Raw genomic sequence first — 21710 nt, 5'->3', positions numbered from 1 at the left:
GGAAGTATACAGGCGTTTTCAGGAGGATTTTTTTGGTTGAAGGGAGGGGTTGAGAAGAGGGGGATATGCTGGGGGAAGTTTCCATCGAGAATTTGTCATGGGAGAAGAAAACTTCCATGAAGGGAGATCAGGATTTACTAGCATTATTTAAAAAAAATGTGAAAAAGCTTTTTCAGCTGGAAGTAAGGAACAGCAATAAAACTTAAAACAAACAGAAATTATTACCCATATAAGGGGCTCACCTCCTTATGATACCTAGCTCTTTACACTAAAGTATTTTTAGTAATTTCAACTATTTATTCTACGGCTTTTGTGATTCAGGGGTCATTCTTAATGAATTGGGATAAAATTTAAGCTTTAGTGTAAAGAGCGAGGTACTGACGATGGGGCGAATCCCCTCATATATGTAATAAAAACATGAGAATACAAAAGTTCTTTACGTAAGCTAATTTATAAGTTACGTAAATCTTTTACCAATAAAAAGATTCGTAAAAAATTAAAAGGTCTAGTTGCCTCTTTAATTAACCAAAAAATCGGAGGGCAACTAGGCTTCGCCCCCGCTCTTTTTTTCTCAAAATCATTCGATCAAAATTATGAGAAAGCCATTTAGCCCCCCCCCCCAAAAAAAATATGCAAATTTCGTTTTGATTATTCCTCTGCGGAGAGCCAAAATCAAAACATGCATTGATTCAAAAACGTTCAGAAATTAAATAAAAAAAACGAGTTTTTTTAACTGAAAGTAAGGAGCGACGTTAAAACTTAAAACGCACAGAAATTACTTCGTATATGAAAGAGGCTGCTTCCTCATCAACGCCCCGCTCTTTACGCTAAAGTTTTTTACTGTTTTAAAAAGAAGAATTGAGAGAAAGAGTCAAACTTTAGCGTAAACAGCGGGGCCTAGATGAGGAAGCAACCTCTTTCACTTACGAAGTAATTTCTGTTCGTTTTAAGTTTTAATGTCGCTCCTTAATTTCCGTTAAAACAACTTGTTTTTCTAATTTAATTCCTTTACTAGACTGTAGATGTGACTTCGTGATTATCATGAATCGTGTGACTTTATTTTCATTTGTTTTATGTTTCAGTATAGTTTTTTAGTTTCGTTTACAAAATCTTTATCTGAAAACTCTTATTTAATTAGAAACACTCTTATTTAATTAGAAAACACTAATTAGAAGCAGGATTAATTTTCCATAAAAAAAACAACAGTCGTTAATGGATATTATATCTAATGTTTAACCTATCGGCTTTCTAGGATTACAAAAAGATGCATTATCCCTGTGCCTGCTGCGATGTGTCATTTCCTCCACCTCCGCCCAAGGTGTGTATTGATAATTGATTATTAAATAAAAATTAACAAAAATCATTTCGTATATGATGGGGATTTCCCTTTCATAGATACCATGCTGTTCACGCTCAAGTTTTCAGCACTTTAAAAATACTTCCAACTCTAATTAAACGGTCATTGTGTTTCAGGATTCGTAAAAAAATTGGAACAAACAGTCAAACCTTAGCATAAAGAGCAAGGTGATGAGAAGGGACGCAACCAATTAATAATAGGATCTATCACTGTTCTTTTTCAGTTTACTTACTTTCAGTTGAAAAAACTTGTTTTTTTAAAGTAGTTTCTGATCGTTTATAAAATAATGCTGTTAGAGTAGTATCCGCTCAATCTATTCCACAGAACTAATAGACGCTTAAAGATATTTTTCCTCTAGACGTTTTTCAAGACATTTCAAGACGCTCTTTAAGACATTTTTCAAGACGTTTCAAGACATTTCAAGAGGTTTTTTAAGACATTTTTTTAAAGATGTATTTCAAGACGTTCGAGACATTTCAATACGTTTTCTAAAACATTTTTCTTCAAAGCCTTTTTTTCATGATTTCTTTATTACGCAATAAGGGAATGTTTACTTATGTTAAGGATGACGCATTCACATGTGACGTGCTAGATTTTTAGGCCTCGTGGGGAAATCCCCGCTGGTAACTGAGCACGGTGCACATATGGATGCTATGCAAGGATGGTGGGTACACGTGGTTGTTACGTCATGACAGCGCACACGTGGGGTATTACGAAATGACAACACACACATGAGTGTTACGTATTTGCGGCAAACACGTGATATATCACATAATGGCAGCAAACACACAGGGTTTTACATAATAATTTAAGAGATTTCATATTCTTTTTTTCAAGGTGTTTGTTTTTTCTTTCAATGTGTTTTTTCTTTCAAGAAGTTTTTTCTTCACGATTTCTTTTCTTTCAAGGTGTTATTTCTTTCAAGGTTTTTTTTTTCAGGGAATATTGATATTCTAAAGATTTTCGCCCCGTTAGGATTCAAAAGGACCGTTTTGATCTGACAGAATCGTACCCCGGACATCCGAACCATGAAGGTCTTTCTAATATTATGTTTCAGAAATATTTTCTACGAAATAATCAATTGCACCCAAGAAGAATCCGTTGTTCTGTTTACTGGCTGGATTAAATAATTTTCGACCCATTCCACATGAGTGCGCATAAGAATTCTTATGCTGCTCATTTTTATTCCATTAAATACACCTGCCTGTTACAGAGTTATTAGTGTTCTAGCAGGTTAAGTAGTGTTCTCTACCTAGACAGGTTAAGATAGCTATTGAATCAATGAGATGTCACATACTTTCGGAGTTAGATATTCCATTACGTATTGAAGTTTTCTCCTAAAACAAGTAATCTAAAAGATACAATTTTTATCGTAAATGCAACTTTATTAATAAAAAACAAACTTACAAAGCATTAATAAAGACACACAAAAGTACTTAAAACTCAACAAACAAAAAACGAAACAGGGAAAAAAGCAAAAAGACTATGAAATTTAAGAACAGTGGGGTCCTAGCAAGCAACACCAGAGGGGCGGTGATATAAGAAGTAAGTTAAGAGCTATTTCTGAGAGATTTTAATGAAAACCCCAAATTTGTTTAACACAAGACTATGCATATTTACGCCACCGTGACAATATGTGGCTAGCCCATACTAGCAGTCAATTCCAGAGGGCGGGGTTATTAGAGGTAAAGTTTTATTTATGCTTTCTTTCGCGTTTTATAAGGCTTCTATAAGCAGAAACAAATATTGAATTCCTTTAGGCTACGATTGCTGTTTTGCACCAAAAAATGGTGGAAACGCAGTGTTGCTCTGACACAATCTTTTTGACTGAAATAAATGATAATCTATTTCTTTTGAAGGAGTACCTGCACCTATTAGGAACAAATACGCTACCGTACGGCATTACTACCTCTGAAACTGGAGGCTCATTATGCGTAGAGTTTTTTGATAATTCTAAACCAATTGACAATCTCGGAATTTGCATGCAATAGCCTTTTTGGAATTCTTTTGGCTAGAATTGTTCTTTTGCACCACTGAATGGGTGAAAACGCCGCTTTTCTGGGGGACAGACTTTTTGGCTGAAATAAATGTCAATTTTAACCATTGCTCTGTAAAATTACCTGCACCATTTAGAAACGAATGCACAACCGTACGACATTACTGCGTCTGCAACTCGATGCTCAATATGCGTATATATTTTTTTTAGTTCTAAATCAATTGACTATCTCAGAGTTTTCACGTAATAGCCTTTTTGGAATTCTTTTGGCTAGAATTGTTGTTTTGCGCCACAAATCGGCTGAAAACACCGCTTTGCTGTCGGACAGTCTTCTTGGCTAAACTAAATGTTTGTGTTAACCCTTATTTTGTAAGATTTATTTTGTAAGACTGTACCTTTTAGAAATGAATGCGCTACTTTTCGACATTACTGCCTGTGAAACTCGAGGCTCAATATGAGTATAGTTTTTTGTTAATTCTAAATCAGTTGACTATCTCAGAATTTTCACGCAATAGCTTTTCAGCCTTTTTTTTTACTAGAATTGTTGTTTTGCACCACAAATCGGCTGAAAACACCACTTTGCTGTGGAACAGTTTTTTTGCTAATTCTAAATCAATTGATTATCTCAGAATTTTCACGCAATAGCTTTTTTTCCTGATTTTTTGGACTTCTTTGGCCAAAAATTTTGGTTTACATCACAAATCGGCTGAAAATGCCACTTCGCTGAGGGACAGTCTTTTTTTGCTAAAATAAATGTCTATGTTAATCCCTTTGTTTTGTAAGATTACCTTCATCTTTTAAAAAAAAATGCGCTATCACACGGCATTACTGCCTTCTTTTTAGCCTTCTTTTGGCTAAAATCGTTGTTTTGCCCTACAAATCGGCTGAAAACGCCACTTTCCCGGGAGAGAGACTTTTTGACTAAAATAAGCGTCTTCTTGTGCGTATTATTACATCTTTGGGTTTTTCCAAGCTTTTTTCCATCAAAAATAAATTTATAAGCTAAAAATGACCATTCTTTTTATTTGAACTTCTTGCATGCTGTTTTTTGTTATTGGAACTTTTTGCATGTTCATTCTTCTCATTTGTCCATGTTAGCCGTTTATTTTGTAGGACTACCTGCACTTTAAGAAGCAAATGTGCCAACATACAACATTACTACTCCTCTGGGAGCCCCCATCAGTCTTGAGACGTGGCATTTAACCTAACCTAACACGTAACAAATTTCACTAACAAAAATAAACCCACGACAAATTCCATGAACAAAATTCAGCAGGCAACAAGTTCTATGAACAAAGTAGGTTCCAGGATGAGAAAACAACAGCATGTAAGAAGTTTATTGAACAAAAAATCAGCACGCAATCAGTTCCGAGATCGAAAAATCAACAAGCAAGAAGTTCCATGAACAAAATCAGTTTCACGAGGAGGAAAATCAATGTATAAATTTCACGAATATAAAAATCCATATGCCAAGAGTTATATTAATAAAAATCAGTACGCAGCAGGCTCCATGAACAGAATCAGTTTTACGAGGATAAAAATCACTGTAGAAGCTGCACGAAGAGAAAAATCAACATGCAACATGTTTCAGGAACAAAAATCAGCACACAGTAGGTTTCACGACCAAAAAAAACAGCAAGCAATTGGTTCCATGAAAAAAATCATTTTGATGAGGAGGAAAATCAATGAACAAGTTTCAAGAACTTAAAAATCAACGTGCAACAAGTTTCACAAAAAAAATTAGCGCGGAATAGCTTTAAATAAGAAAAGCCAGAAAGCGATAGGTTTTTTTACTAAAACCAGTTTTGTGATGGGAAAAATCAAATGTACAAGTTTCACGAATCGAAAAATCAACATGCAGCAAATTTCAGGCAGAAAAATCAGGACGCAAAAATTCTGAAAAGAAACATCGTGCAAAAAGTGTCATGAATAAAATAAGTTTCATGAGGATAAAAATCAACGTGAAAGTTTCATAAAGAAAAAATCTACATGCAACAAATTTCACGAACAAGGATCAGCACACAACAAGTGGCACAAACAAACAAAGCACGCAACAAGCTCCAAAACCAAAATCGGTATCACGAGGAGAAAAATCAATGTACAAGCTTCACGAAGAAAAAGATTAACATGCAACAAGTTCCATGAACAAAAAAAAAATCAGAACTCAACAAGTTCCATGAGCAACATCAGTTTCACGAGGAAAAAAAACCTTTAAAATTTCCACGAAGAGAAAAATCAAGATGAACGAACAAAAATCAGGAAACAATAAGTTCCATGAACAAAAAACCACACGCAACAAGTTCCATGAACAAAACAGTTTCACGAGGAGAAAAATCAAAGCACAAGGGTCACAAAGAGAAAAATTAACATGCAACAAGTTTCACGAAAAATAGTCGGCACGAAGCAAGTTCCATGAACAGAATCAGCACAAAATAAGTTCCGTGAACAAAAATCTATTTCACAAAGAACAAAAGCTAAGAGCTCATATGGCACTTGTGACGAGGCGAGAAGAGCTAAGAGCCAAGGGATCATATGGTATGAGCTCTAAAAAAAATTCTACGAATCAATAGATTGATTTAAAAAGGAAAATAAGAGGCTTAATGCCGGTCAGAATTTAAAATAAGAGCTCTGAGTCACGATGTCCTTCTAAATATCAAAATTCATTAAGATCCGATCCCCCACTCGTAAGTTATAAATATCTAATTTTTTCTAATTTTTCCTCTCCCTTTAGCCCCCCAGATGGTCGAATCTGGGAAAACGACTTTATCAAGTCAAATTGTGCAGCTCCCTGTCACGCTTATCAATTTTCATCGTCCTATCACGTCCAGAAGCACCAAACTCGCCATATCAGTGAACCCTTCCCCCCAACTCCTCCAAAGAGAGCGAATCCAGTACGATTCTGTCAATCACATATCAAGGACATTTGTTTATTCTATCCACCAAGCTTCATCCCGATTCCTACACTCCAAGTGTTTTTCCAAGATTTCCCCCTCCAACTCCCCCAATGTCAAACGATCTGGTCGGGATTTGAAATAAGAGCTCGGAGACATTAATTCTTTCTAAAAATCAAATTTCATTAAGATCCGATCATTTATTCGTAAGATAAAAATACCCCAATTTTCACGTTTTCCAAGAATTGCGGTCTCCCCCTCTAACTCCCCCCAACGTCACAGGATCTGTTCAGAATTTAAATAAGAACTTTAAAGCACAAGATCCGTCTAAATATCAAATTCCATTAAGATCTGGTCACCCTTTCGTAAGTTACAAATACCTCAATTTTCAAAATTACCCCCCCTCCAATTTCACCAAAGAGAGCAGATCCGGTCCGGTTATGTCAGTCACGTATCTTAGACAGGTTTTTATTCTTCCCTTCCAGTTTCATCCTGATCTCACCGCTTTAAGTAATTTCTAAGATTTCCGGTCCCCCCCCCCAACTGCCCCCCAATTACGCTTGATCCGGTTGAGATTTAAAATAAGAGATCTGAGTTACGAGGTCCATCTAAATATGAAGTTTCATGAAGATCCGATCACTCCTTCGTAAGTTAAAAATACGTCATTTTTCTTATTTTTCAGAATTAACTCCCCCCCCCCCAATAGATCGGATCCGTTCCAATTATGTAAATCACCTATGTAAGACTTCTGCTTATTTTTCCCACCAAGTTTCATCCCGATCCCTCCAATCTAAGCGTTTACCATGATTTTAGGTTCCCCACCCCAAACTTCCCCCAAAGTCACCAGATCCAGTCAGGATTTAAAATAAGAGCTTTGAGACACGATATCCTTCTAAATATCAAATTTCATTGAGATCCGATAACCCGTTCGTAAGCTAAAAATACCTCATTTTTTCTAATTTTTCGGAAATAACCCCCCCCCCCAACTATCCCAAAGAGAGCGTTCTAATTTAAGCTGGTCCCGTCCCTGATACGCCTACCAAATTTCATCGTCCTAGCTTACCTGGAAGTGCCTAAAGTAGCAAAACCGGGACCGACAGACCGACAGACAGACCGACAGAATTGGCGATTGCTATATGTCACTTGGTTAATACCAAGTGCCATAAAAATCAATGTACAAGTTTCATGATGAATAAAAACGAACATGCAACAAGTTTCAAGAATAAAAATCAGCAAGCAACAAGTTCAAATAAAAACAATGGTCATTTTTAATTTATAAATTTATTTTTGAGGGGGAAAAGTTGGAAAAATACTTGAGTGTGATAATATGCACCAGATGATGTTTATTTTAGCCAAAAAGTCTCCCAGCAGAGCGGCATTTTCAGCCGATTTGTAGTGCAAAATAGCAATTCTAGCCAATAGAAGGCCGAAAAATCTATTGTGTGAAAATTCTGAAATGGTTAATTGATTTAGAATTATCAAAAAATATACTCATATTGAACCTCGAGTGTCGAGGGAGTAATGGCGTACGGTAACGCATTTGTTTCTAAAAGGTTTAGGTAATCCTACGAAATAAGGGTCAACGTGGACATTTATTTTAGCCAAAAAAGACTGTCCCACTGAAAAGCTGGTTCTTCAATCTATTTGTTGTGTATTTCAGGTGTATTTAATGGACCAGAAATCAATAGCAAAGGAATACTTATGCGCTCTCATTCAGATAAGGTTGAAAATCATTTAATTCAGCCAGTAAACGGAACAGGGGATTCCTCTTGCGTGCAATAGGCTATTTCGTAGGATCTATTTCCTGAAACATAATATTAGAAAGAATTTCATGGTCCAGATGCCCGGGCACCATTTGTTTAGATGGAAATGGCCTTTAAGAATCCTAATGGGGCAAAAATTTTTAGAATACAAAGGTTCCCTGAGAAAATCACCTTGAAAGAAAAGAAACACCTTGAAAGAAAAGAAATCCTGAAGAAAACAAACGCCTTGAAAAAATATAACTTGAAAGAATTAATCACCTTGAAAAAAAAAGAAAATGAAATCTCTTAAAGTATTATGTAATATACCATGTGTGCGCTGCAATTAAGTAAAATCTTACTTGTTCACCGCCATTAGGTGACACTCACATGTGTGCTGCCATTACTTAACACCACACGTGTGCACTGTCATTAATTACCACCCACATGTGTCCCCCGTCATTACGTAACACCTGTGTGTGTGCCATGCTCAGTTACAAGTGGAGATTTCTTTACAAGGCCCTAAAGTCTAGTACATCAGGTGTGAATGCGTTATCCATAACATACGTAAACAATCCCTTATTGCTTAAGAACTAACGAAATCACGAAGAAAATCGCCTTGAAAAAAAATGTCATAGAAAACGTCATGAAATGTCTTGAAACGTCTTTAAAAACGTCTTGAAGAAAAAATCTTATAAAACGTCTTGAAATGTCTTGCAAAATGTCTTGAAAAAAATGTCTTACAAAACATCTTGAAACCTCTTGAAGAAAAATGTTTTTAAAAACGTCTTGAAATATAATGAAACTTTTTGAAGCAAAATGTCTTTTAAAAAGTCTTTAAAATACCTCTTGATGAAAAATGCCTTAAAAAAACTTTCCTGCTTGGCTAGTGGACTCTAGGAAACCTTGTTACGTAACATTCTAAACCTTATTATGTAACATTCGAAGAAATCCTGGGATAAAGTCACGCGATATTCTCTTACCCTTAATTACAATTACATAACATACAGGTGCACCAGAGACGCGCGAAATTGCGTCAAACCCAGGTGTTTGTAATGAGGTCTTGAGGGAATCGCCGTTAAGCCTTCTTCCTGGTTATCGGTGAAAAAGAAAAGAATAGTGGCTATGGGTGTTGTGGAATAGATTAAGAGGATACTAATCGTTAGATCTGACTCACCCTCCATGAAAAATTCCCTCACGGTAAACTCCTCCGTGGAAACCTCCTAAAACTTAAAATATCTCCCCACCGTAAAATTCCATCCGGACAATTCTATACTCGCTGAGAATTCCTTCCTGCCTCCATAAAATTTCTTTCGGATGTTTAAGCTTGATATTTTTTTCTTAGCCTACTTATTTAAAAAAAACCTTTATCTCTAATCCTTTATCTCATCAATTTGAGAATCCACCGCCCGTGGAAATTTTCCCAGGAAATCCAAAATCCCCTGAAAATTTCCCCGGGATATCTCCACATGCAAAATTAAGTTGGGAAAGAAATAGTATGACAAATAAAAAGAGTTTCGTATAAGAATTCTGTCAAATCCCCCCAGTGTAAAACTTGCCTTGGAAAGTTCAACCCCGGAAATTTCTCTGCCCGCGGAAAATTCTCCCCATAGAAGCCCAGGCAAAGTACAAAATCGCAGCCCCCCTCCAGAGAAATGTCTTTAGACTCCCCATTAACAGATACTATACGGAAACAACAAGCAGTTTTTATAACACAAATGTCTATCCCCAGGGGCTGTGGGGGTCATGCTATCTCGAAAGGTATTGGTTTTTTTGACCTTTCAACTATGCTAAACAAAATGTCTGTCTCAAACTTTTGATCAGACGATTTTAGGGTTTTAATTATTCATCTGCAGTAAGCCAAAATCAAAATACGCAGTAATTAAAAACATTCACAATTAAATAAAAAAACAAGTTTTTTAACCGAAAGTAAGGAGCGACATTAAAACTTAAATCGAACAGAAATTACTCCGTATATGAAAGAGGTTATCCCCTTCTCAAGGCCTCGCTCTTTACGCTAAAGTTTTTCATTGTTTAAAAAGTAGAGTTGTGAGAAAGAGTTAAACTTTAGCGTAAAGAGCAAGGCGTTGAGGGGGACAACCCCTTTCATATAAGAAATAATTTCTGTTCGTTTCAAGTTTTAATGTCACTTACATGCAGTTAAAAAAATACTTTTTTTATTTAATTAACTTACGTGACGAACTTCTATATTTGTATATTTTTATTACGTATATGAGGGGGTTCGCCCCCTCGTCAATACCTTACTCTTTACGTTAAAGCTTGAATTTAGTCCCAAAGATGCAAGAGTGAATCCTGAAACACAAAGGTCATAGAAAAAATAGTTGAAATTACTAAAAATAATTTAGCGTAAAGAGCGAAATATTGAGGAGGAGACGAACCCCTTACATACCTATTACTTTTTGTTTGTTTTAAGTGTTAATGCTGCTCCTTACTTCTAGTTGAAAAAACTGTTTTTTATTTATTTTCTCATTTTTTTCTAAATAATGCTAGAAAATTCTACGCTCTCTTCATGGAAATTCTCCTCCCTCATGATAAATTCCTCCGTGAAAAGATCCTTTTTGAACTTATTTGTAAAAACTCCAAATAAAGATTTTACAATTAAATATGATACCATTTTTAGCGAAAAAATATGACACATTTTGTGAAACATTATGGACTCTGAGATGACACAAAAAGCACATTTCCGGAAAAAATATGACACATTCCTTAAAACAAATTTAGCAGCCCTTAGAACTAGATGTAGCATTTGCAGTCGCAGGCATGATCATAGTAGTAGCAGTAGCTGTCAATCTCAGCAATTCAAGATTTTATCTAACTGTATTTTGATCACCTGGTTGCGCAAAGAATCTTTTGATTTAGCTCAACAATCCCCGCAAAATCCCCTTAAATTTTCTTCTTAAGACGAGTTCTTCTTAAGACTTCTTAAAACGAGTTGAAAAAAAAAGCCATTTTGTGCTAAGGAAAATGTTTACAATTCACAAAACTTATTTTTGAGAATATTATTATAATGATAAAATGAATATAATAATCCACATATTTTCTGTTAGTTTTTTAACATTTGATTATATGTCTAACGTTACTTTCCTCTAAAAAGGCCGAGTGAAATTTTGAGTCCCAAATAACCAAGAGCTGATTTAGTTAGTATCAAAGCTCAGGAGTAAATTTTAAGTTCACTCAAGTACAGAATAACCCTAGTCTTACTTGAGATCCAAATTCTAAAATGTGGAAATATACATTTTTGAGACTTTAGTGTGAAATATCTACTTCTGTTATCTCTTCTAATGGCCAACAATATATTTTTCTTGAGTTTTTAAATCTTTGTTCAGACCAAAAACAAATTTCGTTCTAAACGGATGAGAAAGACTCAGTAGCAATGAAAATACAAAAATGAGCAAAAGCACGAATTGAAAAATTATAGAAATGATCACAGAGCTTGGATTTTATATGAGTATAGTTGACATTTTTAAACCTATGTTTATGAGTAGAAGATTGATGTGTTAGTTAGACAGTAGTTAGATGTCGAGATAATATGTAAAGTAATTAGTAGCTTACACCAATTTTATTTTTTCATTTTGATAAGGTCTTGAACTTTTTCGTAAGGCGTGATTGAAGTTAAAAAGCATGAGTTAATGCCCCAAATGATATGCACAAAATCCCCCCTCCGCAAAATTAACAAATTTTAACTAGATGTTGTTGTAATTGATAAACCTAGCTTACTCAGTTTGAGCTTGGTTCAATATTTTTTTTTCTTTTTTCGTTTTTCAGTGCAAGCTCAATTTTGACTGAAGCTAATCATCGGTGTAAAAAGGTATAAAATACAAATAAATAGGGAACAATGAAAAGAGAATACATATAAATCTAAGGAAAATGTTAAATTATAAGTACCTTTATTCTGAAGATGTTTCCAGAAGGCTTTCACAGTATCACGATGATTTTATCCGCTCCAAGCTTTGGTTATAAAGCAGGGTGAATTGCTTTAGGGTTTATAAGCCCAATGACTTATATAGATATCTGTTCCAGTGTTTCCACTATGGGGATTTCCCCCCTAAAATGGGGATTTTTCAAGTCTTTTAGGGGTAAGATTTTTTTAGGGATCTTGGGATTTTCTAGGGATTTTTCCTCTCCCATGGACTTTTAGGGAATTTTTACGGGTTTTCCTTTAATTTGTTCATCATCATCATCTTCTTGATCAGAGAAGCAGGATAATTCGATTCAGGATATGTTTCCTTGCGAATTAAACTTGGAATCACACAGAATTACTTCTTCAGTTACTTAAACATTTTTAACATCACAAAGATTTTGAGATCATTGAAAGATTGAAAGATTTTGAATTGGTAAATTTTTGTTGTTCATATTTTTGACTTACAAATAAAGTGATCATACCACTCGATGCCTTTTTTTATGTTCTTTACGAATTTAACAATCACTTATGTTGCAAATTCAAATTTAAGCACAATTTAAGCTCTTGAAAATGACCAAAATATTTCTAGTTTTGGGATATAACCAAGGCTTAAAACATTGGTCTCAATTTCTTAAACATTGGTCTCAACCTTTAAAACATTGGTCTTAAACTTACTGTTTCATTATAAATCCATTTTTTAAATGGATTAAGCAACAAATAAAGTATTTTGTAGCAGAATTTGCCTTGTAAAAGTTGTATAGATTCTAGTTATTTCATTGGCTACCATTCAATGTTAGGTGACATTAGCATAAGCAATGTACCTCTACTCACCTGACACCATCTGCTGCACTAATCATGTAACAATTGACACTCAGGCATGCCCTGGATAGTCTGATGATTTTGCCCTCCTCTATTAAGCTAGAATACTTTTGTTTCAAGAGTGGTTAAATGACAGTAAACATGCTAACCTTTTGTTTTAAATTAAATCGCAACAGTAATATTTGCGACTGCTTCAGCTTCATCTTGATGAAAAGTTTTTGAGAATTAGTTGTATGAGGTTTTGAGTTTTAGCAGTGTAGCCAACAGTAGTGATTGTTGCCACCGACCTCGATCTATAAAATCTCAACTAAAGAGAAACAGAAAAAGGGTGAACCTGTACATGGTGCTAGTACACAGTACTGTCAAAAGTTTGTTGATTTTTGGCTGACTGACCCACAACTGAAGGCGTGGCTAAGAAGAAGCTTCTAAAGACCCAGATCTGCAGTTTTTGGTGGAGCAGGACCTAGTTATTTCAAAGGTTGAGCCTCTGGTAGATTTTTTGAAATCATTAACTTCAAAGCAGGTAGTTGACAACGTCCGCTTCAAGAATCAAAAAGCTACCAATGTTACACAAATAGGACAAAGTGGCTTCTATGAAGAACGTTTGACTGAAACCCTGCAGAATCGCTGCTTCTCTGTCATTATTGGCGAATCAACTGATGTATCAACCAAAAAACTTCTAGCAGTAGGAGTTATATTCTGCAATGATGACCATTTTCATTTGAAATTGACATACTTGATTTAATTGAGTACCCTGATTCTTCAGCCAAGTCTATATTTGAGGAGCTAAAGAAGGGCATAGTTTAAACACACAAACTTCCTCCTGCTAATTTCAAAGGGTTCTGTTCTGATACCACTAACTCCATAATGGGAGCTCATGAAAGTGTTACATCCATGATCAGACAAGAATTTCCATGGGTAGTGACTGTGAAGTGCTCTTGCCATATGGTCCATCTAGTTGCTTCTTACGAATGTAAAAAATTACCAAAATCAACGGAAGATATCTGTCAGTCCATCTATATGCACTTTACGCATAGTGCTAAGAGGCAGCATCCTCAAATTGACATGCACAGGATTCTCCAGGCTGGACAGATCAGGTGGCTTTCAGTCAAAGCTGTTGTTGACAAGATACTTGAGCAGTGGGATACTCTAAGCGCCTACTACAGAGTTCTACTAGTTGAGGATGCAACAAAACTATACGAGGTTGTCTACACAAATCTGAACCTGTTCATGGAATGTCATTTTGAGTTTCTACATTTGCATTGGGCTTGTTCATGGACTTCAATGTAGCTTTTCAGGCTGACTGGCTACTGTTTTATTGCCTTAAACAAGAGACTGAGTCTCTGATCAAAGAGTTGTCTCTAAACTTTCTGCAGTTGGACTATGTGGAATCAACTAGTGCTTTTGAAATCGATGTGAACAATCGGAAGTTTTAACTTCCTCTTGAAAGCGTTTACTTAGGCCCAAAGGGACACAACCCTCTCTCGACGTTAAGGTCAGATACCGCCGTCCTTCCTGATTCAATCGAAAACGTTCTCGAAGCTGCACAGGTGCTCTATATCAAATCAGTAGAGCAGATACAGAAAAGGTTCCGTTTGAAAGACAAAATTTACAAATATGCTGAAATGGTTGACACAGTGTCAGCCCAATCACTTTAGTTTGCCCCTCTGCTACCTTTTGTTAGGAAGTATGGACAGGTCCCATGGGATGGAGCCAAAACCGAGCAGGAATGAAGGAGGCAGAGCCTCATCGATATTGAAAACACCAAAAAAATGGATGCCGTGACCTACTGGTGTTTGGTATTGGCAAAAAAAAATGCTGCTGGAAAGAACTTGTATCCTAACCTGAAACCGGCAGTATTATTTATTTTCACCCTTCCATTTCAAATGTCAATGTCGAGAGGTTTTTCAGCGCTGTAAAAGTAATAAAAACTGACCGTCAAGAATAAACTAAAAACAGAAACTTTGCGGGGATTCTAAAAACAAAATATGGAATGAAAAGGGCTCAAGAAAGTGTAGAATGTGAATATGATCAGTTACTTCACCACATGAAAAGGGTGAAAGCTTCAGTCACCATACAAAAAAAAAGTGAAGACACATCAGAGGAAGATAAGGTATGATTACGTTTTACAAGTTACGATTGAACAGTGTTAAACATCTTGTACTGTAATCTACATTACAGTATTGCATTTTCTTTTCTATTTGCTTTATATTATTTGAAGTATATTTTAAGCTATTTGTATTTAGTTTATGATTAAAAAGCATTTTAAACGACATGACGAGAGATTCTATCATGGTACTGATAGCTAGTCTTCAATCTAAGAAGCCAAAATGTGCTACCTTTCACTGGTACTGGTAAAATGAGATAGGGAGAAACGGTTTAGGAAGTAATTAGAAAATGGGAGTTTTTTAGGGATTTTGGTACTGAATATGGGGATTTCTAAGGACTTTTCAGTTCTTTATTATGGATTTTAAAAATAAAAATGTGGAAACACTGATCTGTTCTACTTTATCAAACAGCTCGTGGTAACGAACTGAAGTAAGGAGCGACCCGGCTCAATAGTAACCAAAACTCTAAAAAATGGAATTTTGATATCAATAGCTACATCAAAAGAATCGCATTTTAATGCTGATTTTAAATATATAAGTTTCATCAAGTTTAATTATACCAATCAAAAGTTACGAGCCTGAGAAAATTTGCCTTATTTTAGAAAATAGGAGGTACAACCCCTAAAAGTCATAGAATCTTAACAAAAATCACACCATCAGATTCAGCGTATCAGAGAATCCTATTTTAGAAGTTTCAAGTTCCTATCTACAAAAATGTGGAATTTTGTGTTTTTTGCCAGAAGGCAGATCATGGATGCGTGTTTATTTGTTTGTTTTTTTGTTTTGTTTTTTTTTTTTCCCAGGGGTGATCGTATCGACCCAGTGGTCCTAGAATCTTGCGAGAGGTTTCATTCTAACGGAAATGAAAAGTTCTAGTGCCCTTTTTAAGTGGCCAAAAAAACTGGAGGGCACCTAGGCCCCCTCCCACGCTAATTATTTTCCCAGAGTCACCGGATCAAAATTCTGATAGCCGGATAGCCATTTTACTCAGCGTAGTCAAAAAACCTTATGACTATGTTTTTGGGGACGACTTACTCCCCCACAATCCCCGTGGGAGGGGCCACAAGTTACAAACTTTGACCAGTGCTTACATATAGTAATTGTTATTTGGAAGAGTACAGACTTTTTCTGGGGGATATTTAGGTTGAGGGGGGGGGGGGTTGAGAAGAGGGGGATATGTGGGGGGAACTTACCTTGGAGGAGTTTTTCATGGGGGAAGAAAATTTTCATGAAGGGAGAGCAGGATTTTCTAGCATTATTTAAAAAAAAACAATGAAAATATAAATATGAAAAAGTTTTTTCAACTGAAAGTAAGGAGAAGCATGAAAACTTAAAACGAACATAAATTATTACGTGTATGATGGGCTCACCTCCTCCTAATACCCCGCTCTTTACGCTAAAGCATTTTTAGTAAATTCAACTATTTATTTATTCTACGGCTTTTGTGATTCAGGGATCATTCTTAATAAATTGGGAAAAATTTAAGCTTTAGGATAAAGAGCCAGGTACTGACGAGGGGGTGAATCCCTTTATACACGTAATAAAAACATGAGAATACAAACATATATATACAAAAATAAATATACAAAAATACAAAAATAGATATGCAAATTTCGTTTTAATTATTCATCTGCGGAGAGCCAAAATCAAAACATGCATTGATTCAAAAACGTTCAGAAATTAAATAAAAAACAAGTTTTTTAAAGGGAAGTAAGGAGCAACATTAAAACTTAAAACGAACAGAAATTACTTCGTATATGAAAGGGCTGCTTCCTCATCAACGCCCTGCTCTTTACGCTAAAGTTTTTTACTGTTTTAAAAAGTAGAATTAAGAGAAAGAAAGAAAGAAAGGCTTTTAAAGTAGTGCAAAAACCATCTTGATTTCAAAATCTTGGATTTTCAATTGCTTTTTTAAGCAACTCAATTGGACAAAAACTATATCTAATTCTAAATTTGACAAAACTTAACTTGAAACTTTTTAATTAACTCAGCTAATTTTGTTATGGGGCTTAGGATATCACCTACCATTCGTTAGTCAAAACGCTTATGACAATTTTGGTGTTGATTCTTACTCTAAAAGTAATTTATTCTAGTTTACGCAGAGGTTGAAAAAGTTCAAATACTTTGCTGTTATAATGTCAGAAATAAAACAAAGTGGAGAGGTCACTGACCCACGTTGATCTTGCAATCATATAGACTGAAGACGATACCCTTAGTTTGCTTCGAAAAAGCTGCAGCATGTTTAACTTTCTGCAAAAAAGCTGGCAGGGGGGACAATGGGATCCATTTTGGTCCTTGAGTCACAAAGATTAAGAATCTGTGAATTACTCTGTTTTAAACAGGGTGCAATGTGCGCCTCATTTTGCACTAAAAAGCTAGTGTAAAAGAGGGGGTAGAAGGAGAAGCTGGAGAATCGCTTTATTTATTCAATAAAAGAAATGTTTGTATTTTCTTTTATTGTCAAAGTGAAATACTCATAAATATAGATTTTTGAGATAGATCTTCAGCTCTTAAACTAAGGTAAGCAGCATAGATATTAAATTATTTGATTCTTCTTCTAAAGATCAAAAGCAACATTCCCAAGATCAAAAGTATCACTGAAATACATTTTTCAACAGTTTATGGTAACCAACTGTAAGTAAGGAGCAACTCGGGTTAATAGTAACCGAAACTCTAAAAAAGGACCTTTTGTAACAGTAATTAAAAAAGTCACTAGAACTTTTAATTTCCGTCTGAATGAGCCCTCTTGCGACATTCTAGGACCACTGAGTCGATACGATCACCCCCGGGAAAAAAACAAATAAACACATATCCGTGATATTTCTTCTGGCAAAAAATTCAACATTTTTATAGATATGAGCTTGAAACCTTTACAGTAAGGCTTTCTGATACGCTGAATCTGATGGTGTGATTTTTATTAAGACTCTATGACTTTTAAGGGGTGTTTTTCCCCTTTTAGAAAATAAGGCAAATTTTCTCAGGCTCGTAACTTTTGATGAGTAAGATTAAACTTGATGAAACTTATATATTTAAAATCAGTATAAAAATCCAATTCTTTTAATGCACCCGTTGGTATCGAAATTCTGTTTTTTAGAGTTTCGTTTACTATTGAGCCGGGTCACCTCTTACTTGCAGTTCGTTACCATTAACTTTATGATTAATACATTAAAAAAAATAACATTTTATCCTAATCCTGAATTACCTATCGATAGCTAAGTGCTTGCGAAAATTCACCTGATTTTCGAAATAAGGGAGAAACATCCCCTAAAAGGCAAATGATATTAATAGGCTACCAAACTATGATTGTTCCCAAAGAGGTTTCAAACCACAAAGATATGGAATTTCACTTTTTTTTTCCTGAAGAAAATATCACGGATGTGTTTTTGTTTGTTTGCTTTTTGTTTTTTCCTTATGTGTGATCGTATTGAATCAATGGTCCTAGAAAAATGGGAAAGGAGTCATTCGAACAGAAAATAAAAGAAAAAAAAGACAGAAGGAGAAAAGGAAGAATGTTTTCCTACATTAGTAATTAATATAGATCAGTACTTGAATGAGGCCTTAACCCTACTCATCCATACAAACACATAGGTCAAACAGCATAGCCATACACAATCAACCATAAAGAATAATCCATGGTCAGGCAGTCATGTCTTAAGTAAGTATAAGTCGTCATCTACCAAATATGAAAAATTAAAAAAGACAAATAAATCAGAGGCAACAACCCAACACAAGGGCTCATCAGGAGAATACACACTTGCCTATTGGGTTTCGGTACTTTAAATTCCTACCCAGGCAAGCAGCATGCCTACTATGAATCCCCCATGGTATACCCGCGTTAGGTATCACCCCAAAATATATGCCTATGAAAAAAAATGTAGAATAACCAAGTAACACCAAAACAAGCTTATCCTACCTTAGTTCTGGCTCTCGTGTATTTAAGTTACCCATTCACAATCTATATTAAAACTAAACAATTATTCAAAATTTTTCACTATGTCAAAATTTATCTATTTATGTAAATGTGACCTAGATAAAAATCTAAACAATATATACGAAATCCTCCAGAAATCCACTGTCAAAATTAGGGACATGCCAAACTCAGTAACAAGGAAAATCAAAATCAACCAAAGATTTCGCTAAGTATTTCAAGATAATTCTTTTGGTGTTTATATAAAAAATTGCATAAAAATATACAGTTTCTAACTATAAAATTTTCATTGTGTCTTTGTTACTCGTCTTTTAACAATGAAGACCACATTGCCTTTCCATAATACACAATAGATAAATAAACGAACGATAATAGGACCGTCTTACCGTTGGTTTACGCTTAGTTTCCTCGTTTGTATTGTGAGTTGAATTTCAAAATCAAATTCCTGTATATTAAGGGCAATAAGAGTAAGCGTAATGAATTTAGAGGCATTAATTTAATTTTATTAGAATTGAATTACTTGGTAGGATTGTGCTGTTAGAATTAAAACTCTGTATAAAATGTTTGAAGAAAAGAATAGCGGGGTTTTTAAAAGGAGAGAGGATGTAAAACTTCATGTTTTTAGATTATTCAGGTGAGGTGATTGTCCTAGATAAAAATGTTGGCAAAATGACTGCAATTTTGGTGGTTTTGAGAGTTTAAGGTGAAACAATAGGTTTGAAAATTACTGTTAAGAAGAACAAGTCACTTAGACCAGGAATAACTTTTTATGAAGGGGTGATGCTGGGTAACGAGAAAATCAATTAACAGAAATCTTCACTTCTCTGGGTGACATTATTACTGAAGATCCTGGATAGAGTGAAGACGTAAAAAGTTGAATAGCCCAGCCCCAGGGTGACAAATAGGAAGGTAAGTTTGCAAACCATGATTAAAAAATCGGAAGCCACAGCAATGACTGGTGTCAAGCATAGTTTTGTAATGAGGGCGCTTCGAAAGGCAGAAGGAGATTTTTCTGAAATATTTTCTAGAGGAATTATCTATGGATAGAGTTGGGTGCGTATTTGACTAATCGTATATCGAACAGCAAGCTGGGATTAAACACAATTCATTCTCATTTTCTAGAATAATAATTAAAAAATAGTTGAAATGGCTAGGGTGCTTTGTATGGATGAAGGAAGACATACTTCCAAAGACTTCCTTTTGTGGCCGTCTATCTGCTGTCAAATAAAAAACTGGTTGTTTCCAAACAGGGTAGGAAGGGCAAAAAGCACAAATTCAGAGGGAGTTGGAATTTTATGGGGAGCGGTATAAGGAGTGAACCTCTGAATGGATTGAGGTCGTAGAAACGCCTCGGGATTGCCCGGGATCATATGGATAGTGTTAGGTACGTATTTGACTTGACCCTATATCAAACAGCAAGCTTGGTGTAATCCCACATAGCTCATACAGTTCAATCCCATTTTCTAGGGTTAAAATTAAAGAAAGATTGAAATGGCTAAAGCACTATGACGGATGAAGGATGACAGAGTTCCAAAGCTCGTCTGCTGTAGCCGTCCATCCAGGGTCAAATGGAAAATCATCTGAGGGTTAAAGTGACCCTTTGAAAGGACTGAAATGGTTTAAAAGTCTCAAGATTGGTTTTCAGGTTGATAATAAACAGCTTTTTGCTCCACTGTGTATTTCATAGTGGTAGTAGAAGTTTTTTGTTTTGCTTAGGTAGTCCATTCTATTGCCAAAATTCTCAATTAGTTTTCTCTACTAAGCACCGTCTTGAGAGTTTCTTCATTGCGTAACCCAATTTATTGTTTATATATTAGTTTTCTAGGGGCAAGTCAGTTTTCTCACTGCCGTTGGCACTTTACTATTTACTTTACATCCAGCTGTATCGACACACAATTAGTGAAAATTGTAAAAACATCATCAATAAAGCGTTTTTTCTTAAAACTACTTATTTAAAATATTTCTCTAATTCAAGCTTAAAATGAACAGAAATTATAATTAACAAATAAATAAAATCTCAACTAAATTTAAAAAACTCCGATGATAAAACTGAAACCCATGGGTAATAACAGCGTGTGCTTCGCGGGGGCATGAAAGACTGAGGAGTATTTGTTAAATGTTTTCCAGAGGAATTTTCTAAGGATAGTTTAGGCACTTGTTTGATCACTGCGTACTAAACAACAAATTGTTTATAAATCTTGTTCGATCCAACATTCTGGGGCTTTAATAAAAAAAAAAAGACGATGTCTAGGCCAAGTTCTTTGAATGAAAGATGAAAGACTGCCAAAGACTGTTCTTGTCAACGATCTGTCTTGGGCCGATCTGAATGAGGTGTGTAGAGGTAATGAGAACTTAAAGTATACAAGAGCTCCACGGAAGGGGGCAAAAAGTGAAGATTTAAATAGATTAAGTGGAGAAAGAACGTTCAAAAACAGTGTCGACCACAAGGCAACCAAAAGGTGATTTTTCATTGGTAATTAAATAAAAAAAAACTTTTACTAACTATAAGTAAGGAGCGACATTAAAACTTATAACGAACAGAAATTACTTCGTATATGAATGGGGCTGCTTCCTCATCAACGCCCCCCTCTTTACGCAAAAGTTTGACTCTTTCTCTTAACTCTGCTTTTTAAAACAGTAAAAAAGTTTGACTCTTTCTCTTAACTCTGCTTTTTAAAACAGTAAAAAAGTTTGACTCTTTCTCTTAACTCTGCTTTTTAAAACAGTAAAAAACTTTTACTCTTTCTCTTAACTCTGCTTTTTCAAACAGTAAAAAACTTTTACTCTTTCTCTTAACTCTGTTTTTTAAAACAGTAAAAAACTTTAGCGTAAAGAGCGGGGCGTTGATGAGGAAGCAGTCCCTTTCATATACGAAGTAATTTCTATTCGTTTTAAGTTTTGATGTTGCTCCTTATTTTCAGCTAAAAAAAACTTGTTTTTCTTATTTAAT

General features: G+C 35.2%; 1 protein-coding gene across 11 annotated transcripts in view; it reads left to right on the top strand.

Annotated features, from left to right (window-relative positions):
* LOC136033317 (neuroligin-4, X-linked-like) overlaps positions 1-21710 on the top strand; it is a 185402-nt gene that overhangs the window by 158308 nt on the left and 5384 nt on the right. For 6 of the 11 annotated variants that reach the window (XM_065714108.1, XM_065714104.1, XM_065714101.1 and 3 more), the window contains one exon: positions 1253-1318. The exons of 2 other annotated variants lie outside the window; for them this stretch is intronic. In XM_065714108.1, coding sequence (XP_065570180.1) covers positions 1253-1318 — 66 coding nt within the window. Of the gene's footprint in view, positions 1-1252; positions 1319-2296; positions 2565-21710 lie in introns of those variants that run through there. 3 more of the 11 variants (XM_065714111.1, XM_065714112.1, XM_065714107.1) reach the window with 2 other exon arrangements.

Source organism: Artemia franciscana, chromosome 11, assembly GCF_032884065.1.
Source record: "Artemia franciscana chromosome 11, ASM3288406v1, whole genome shotgun sequence".
Classification (NCBI taxonomy): domain Eukaryota; kingdom Metazoa; phylum Arthropoda; class Branchiopoda; order Anostraca; family Artemiidae; genus Artemia; species Artemia franciscana.
This window is presented reverse-complemented; position numbering and strand designations above follow the sequence as displayed.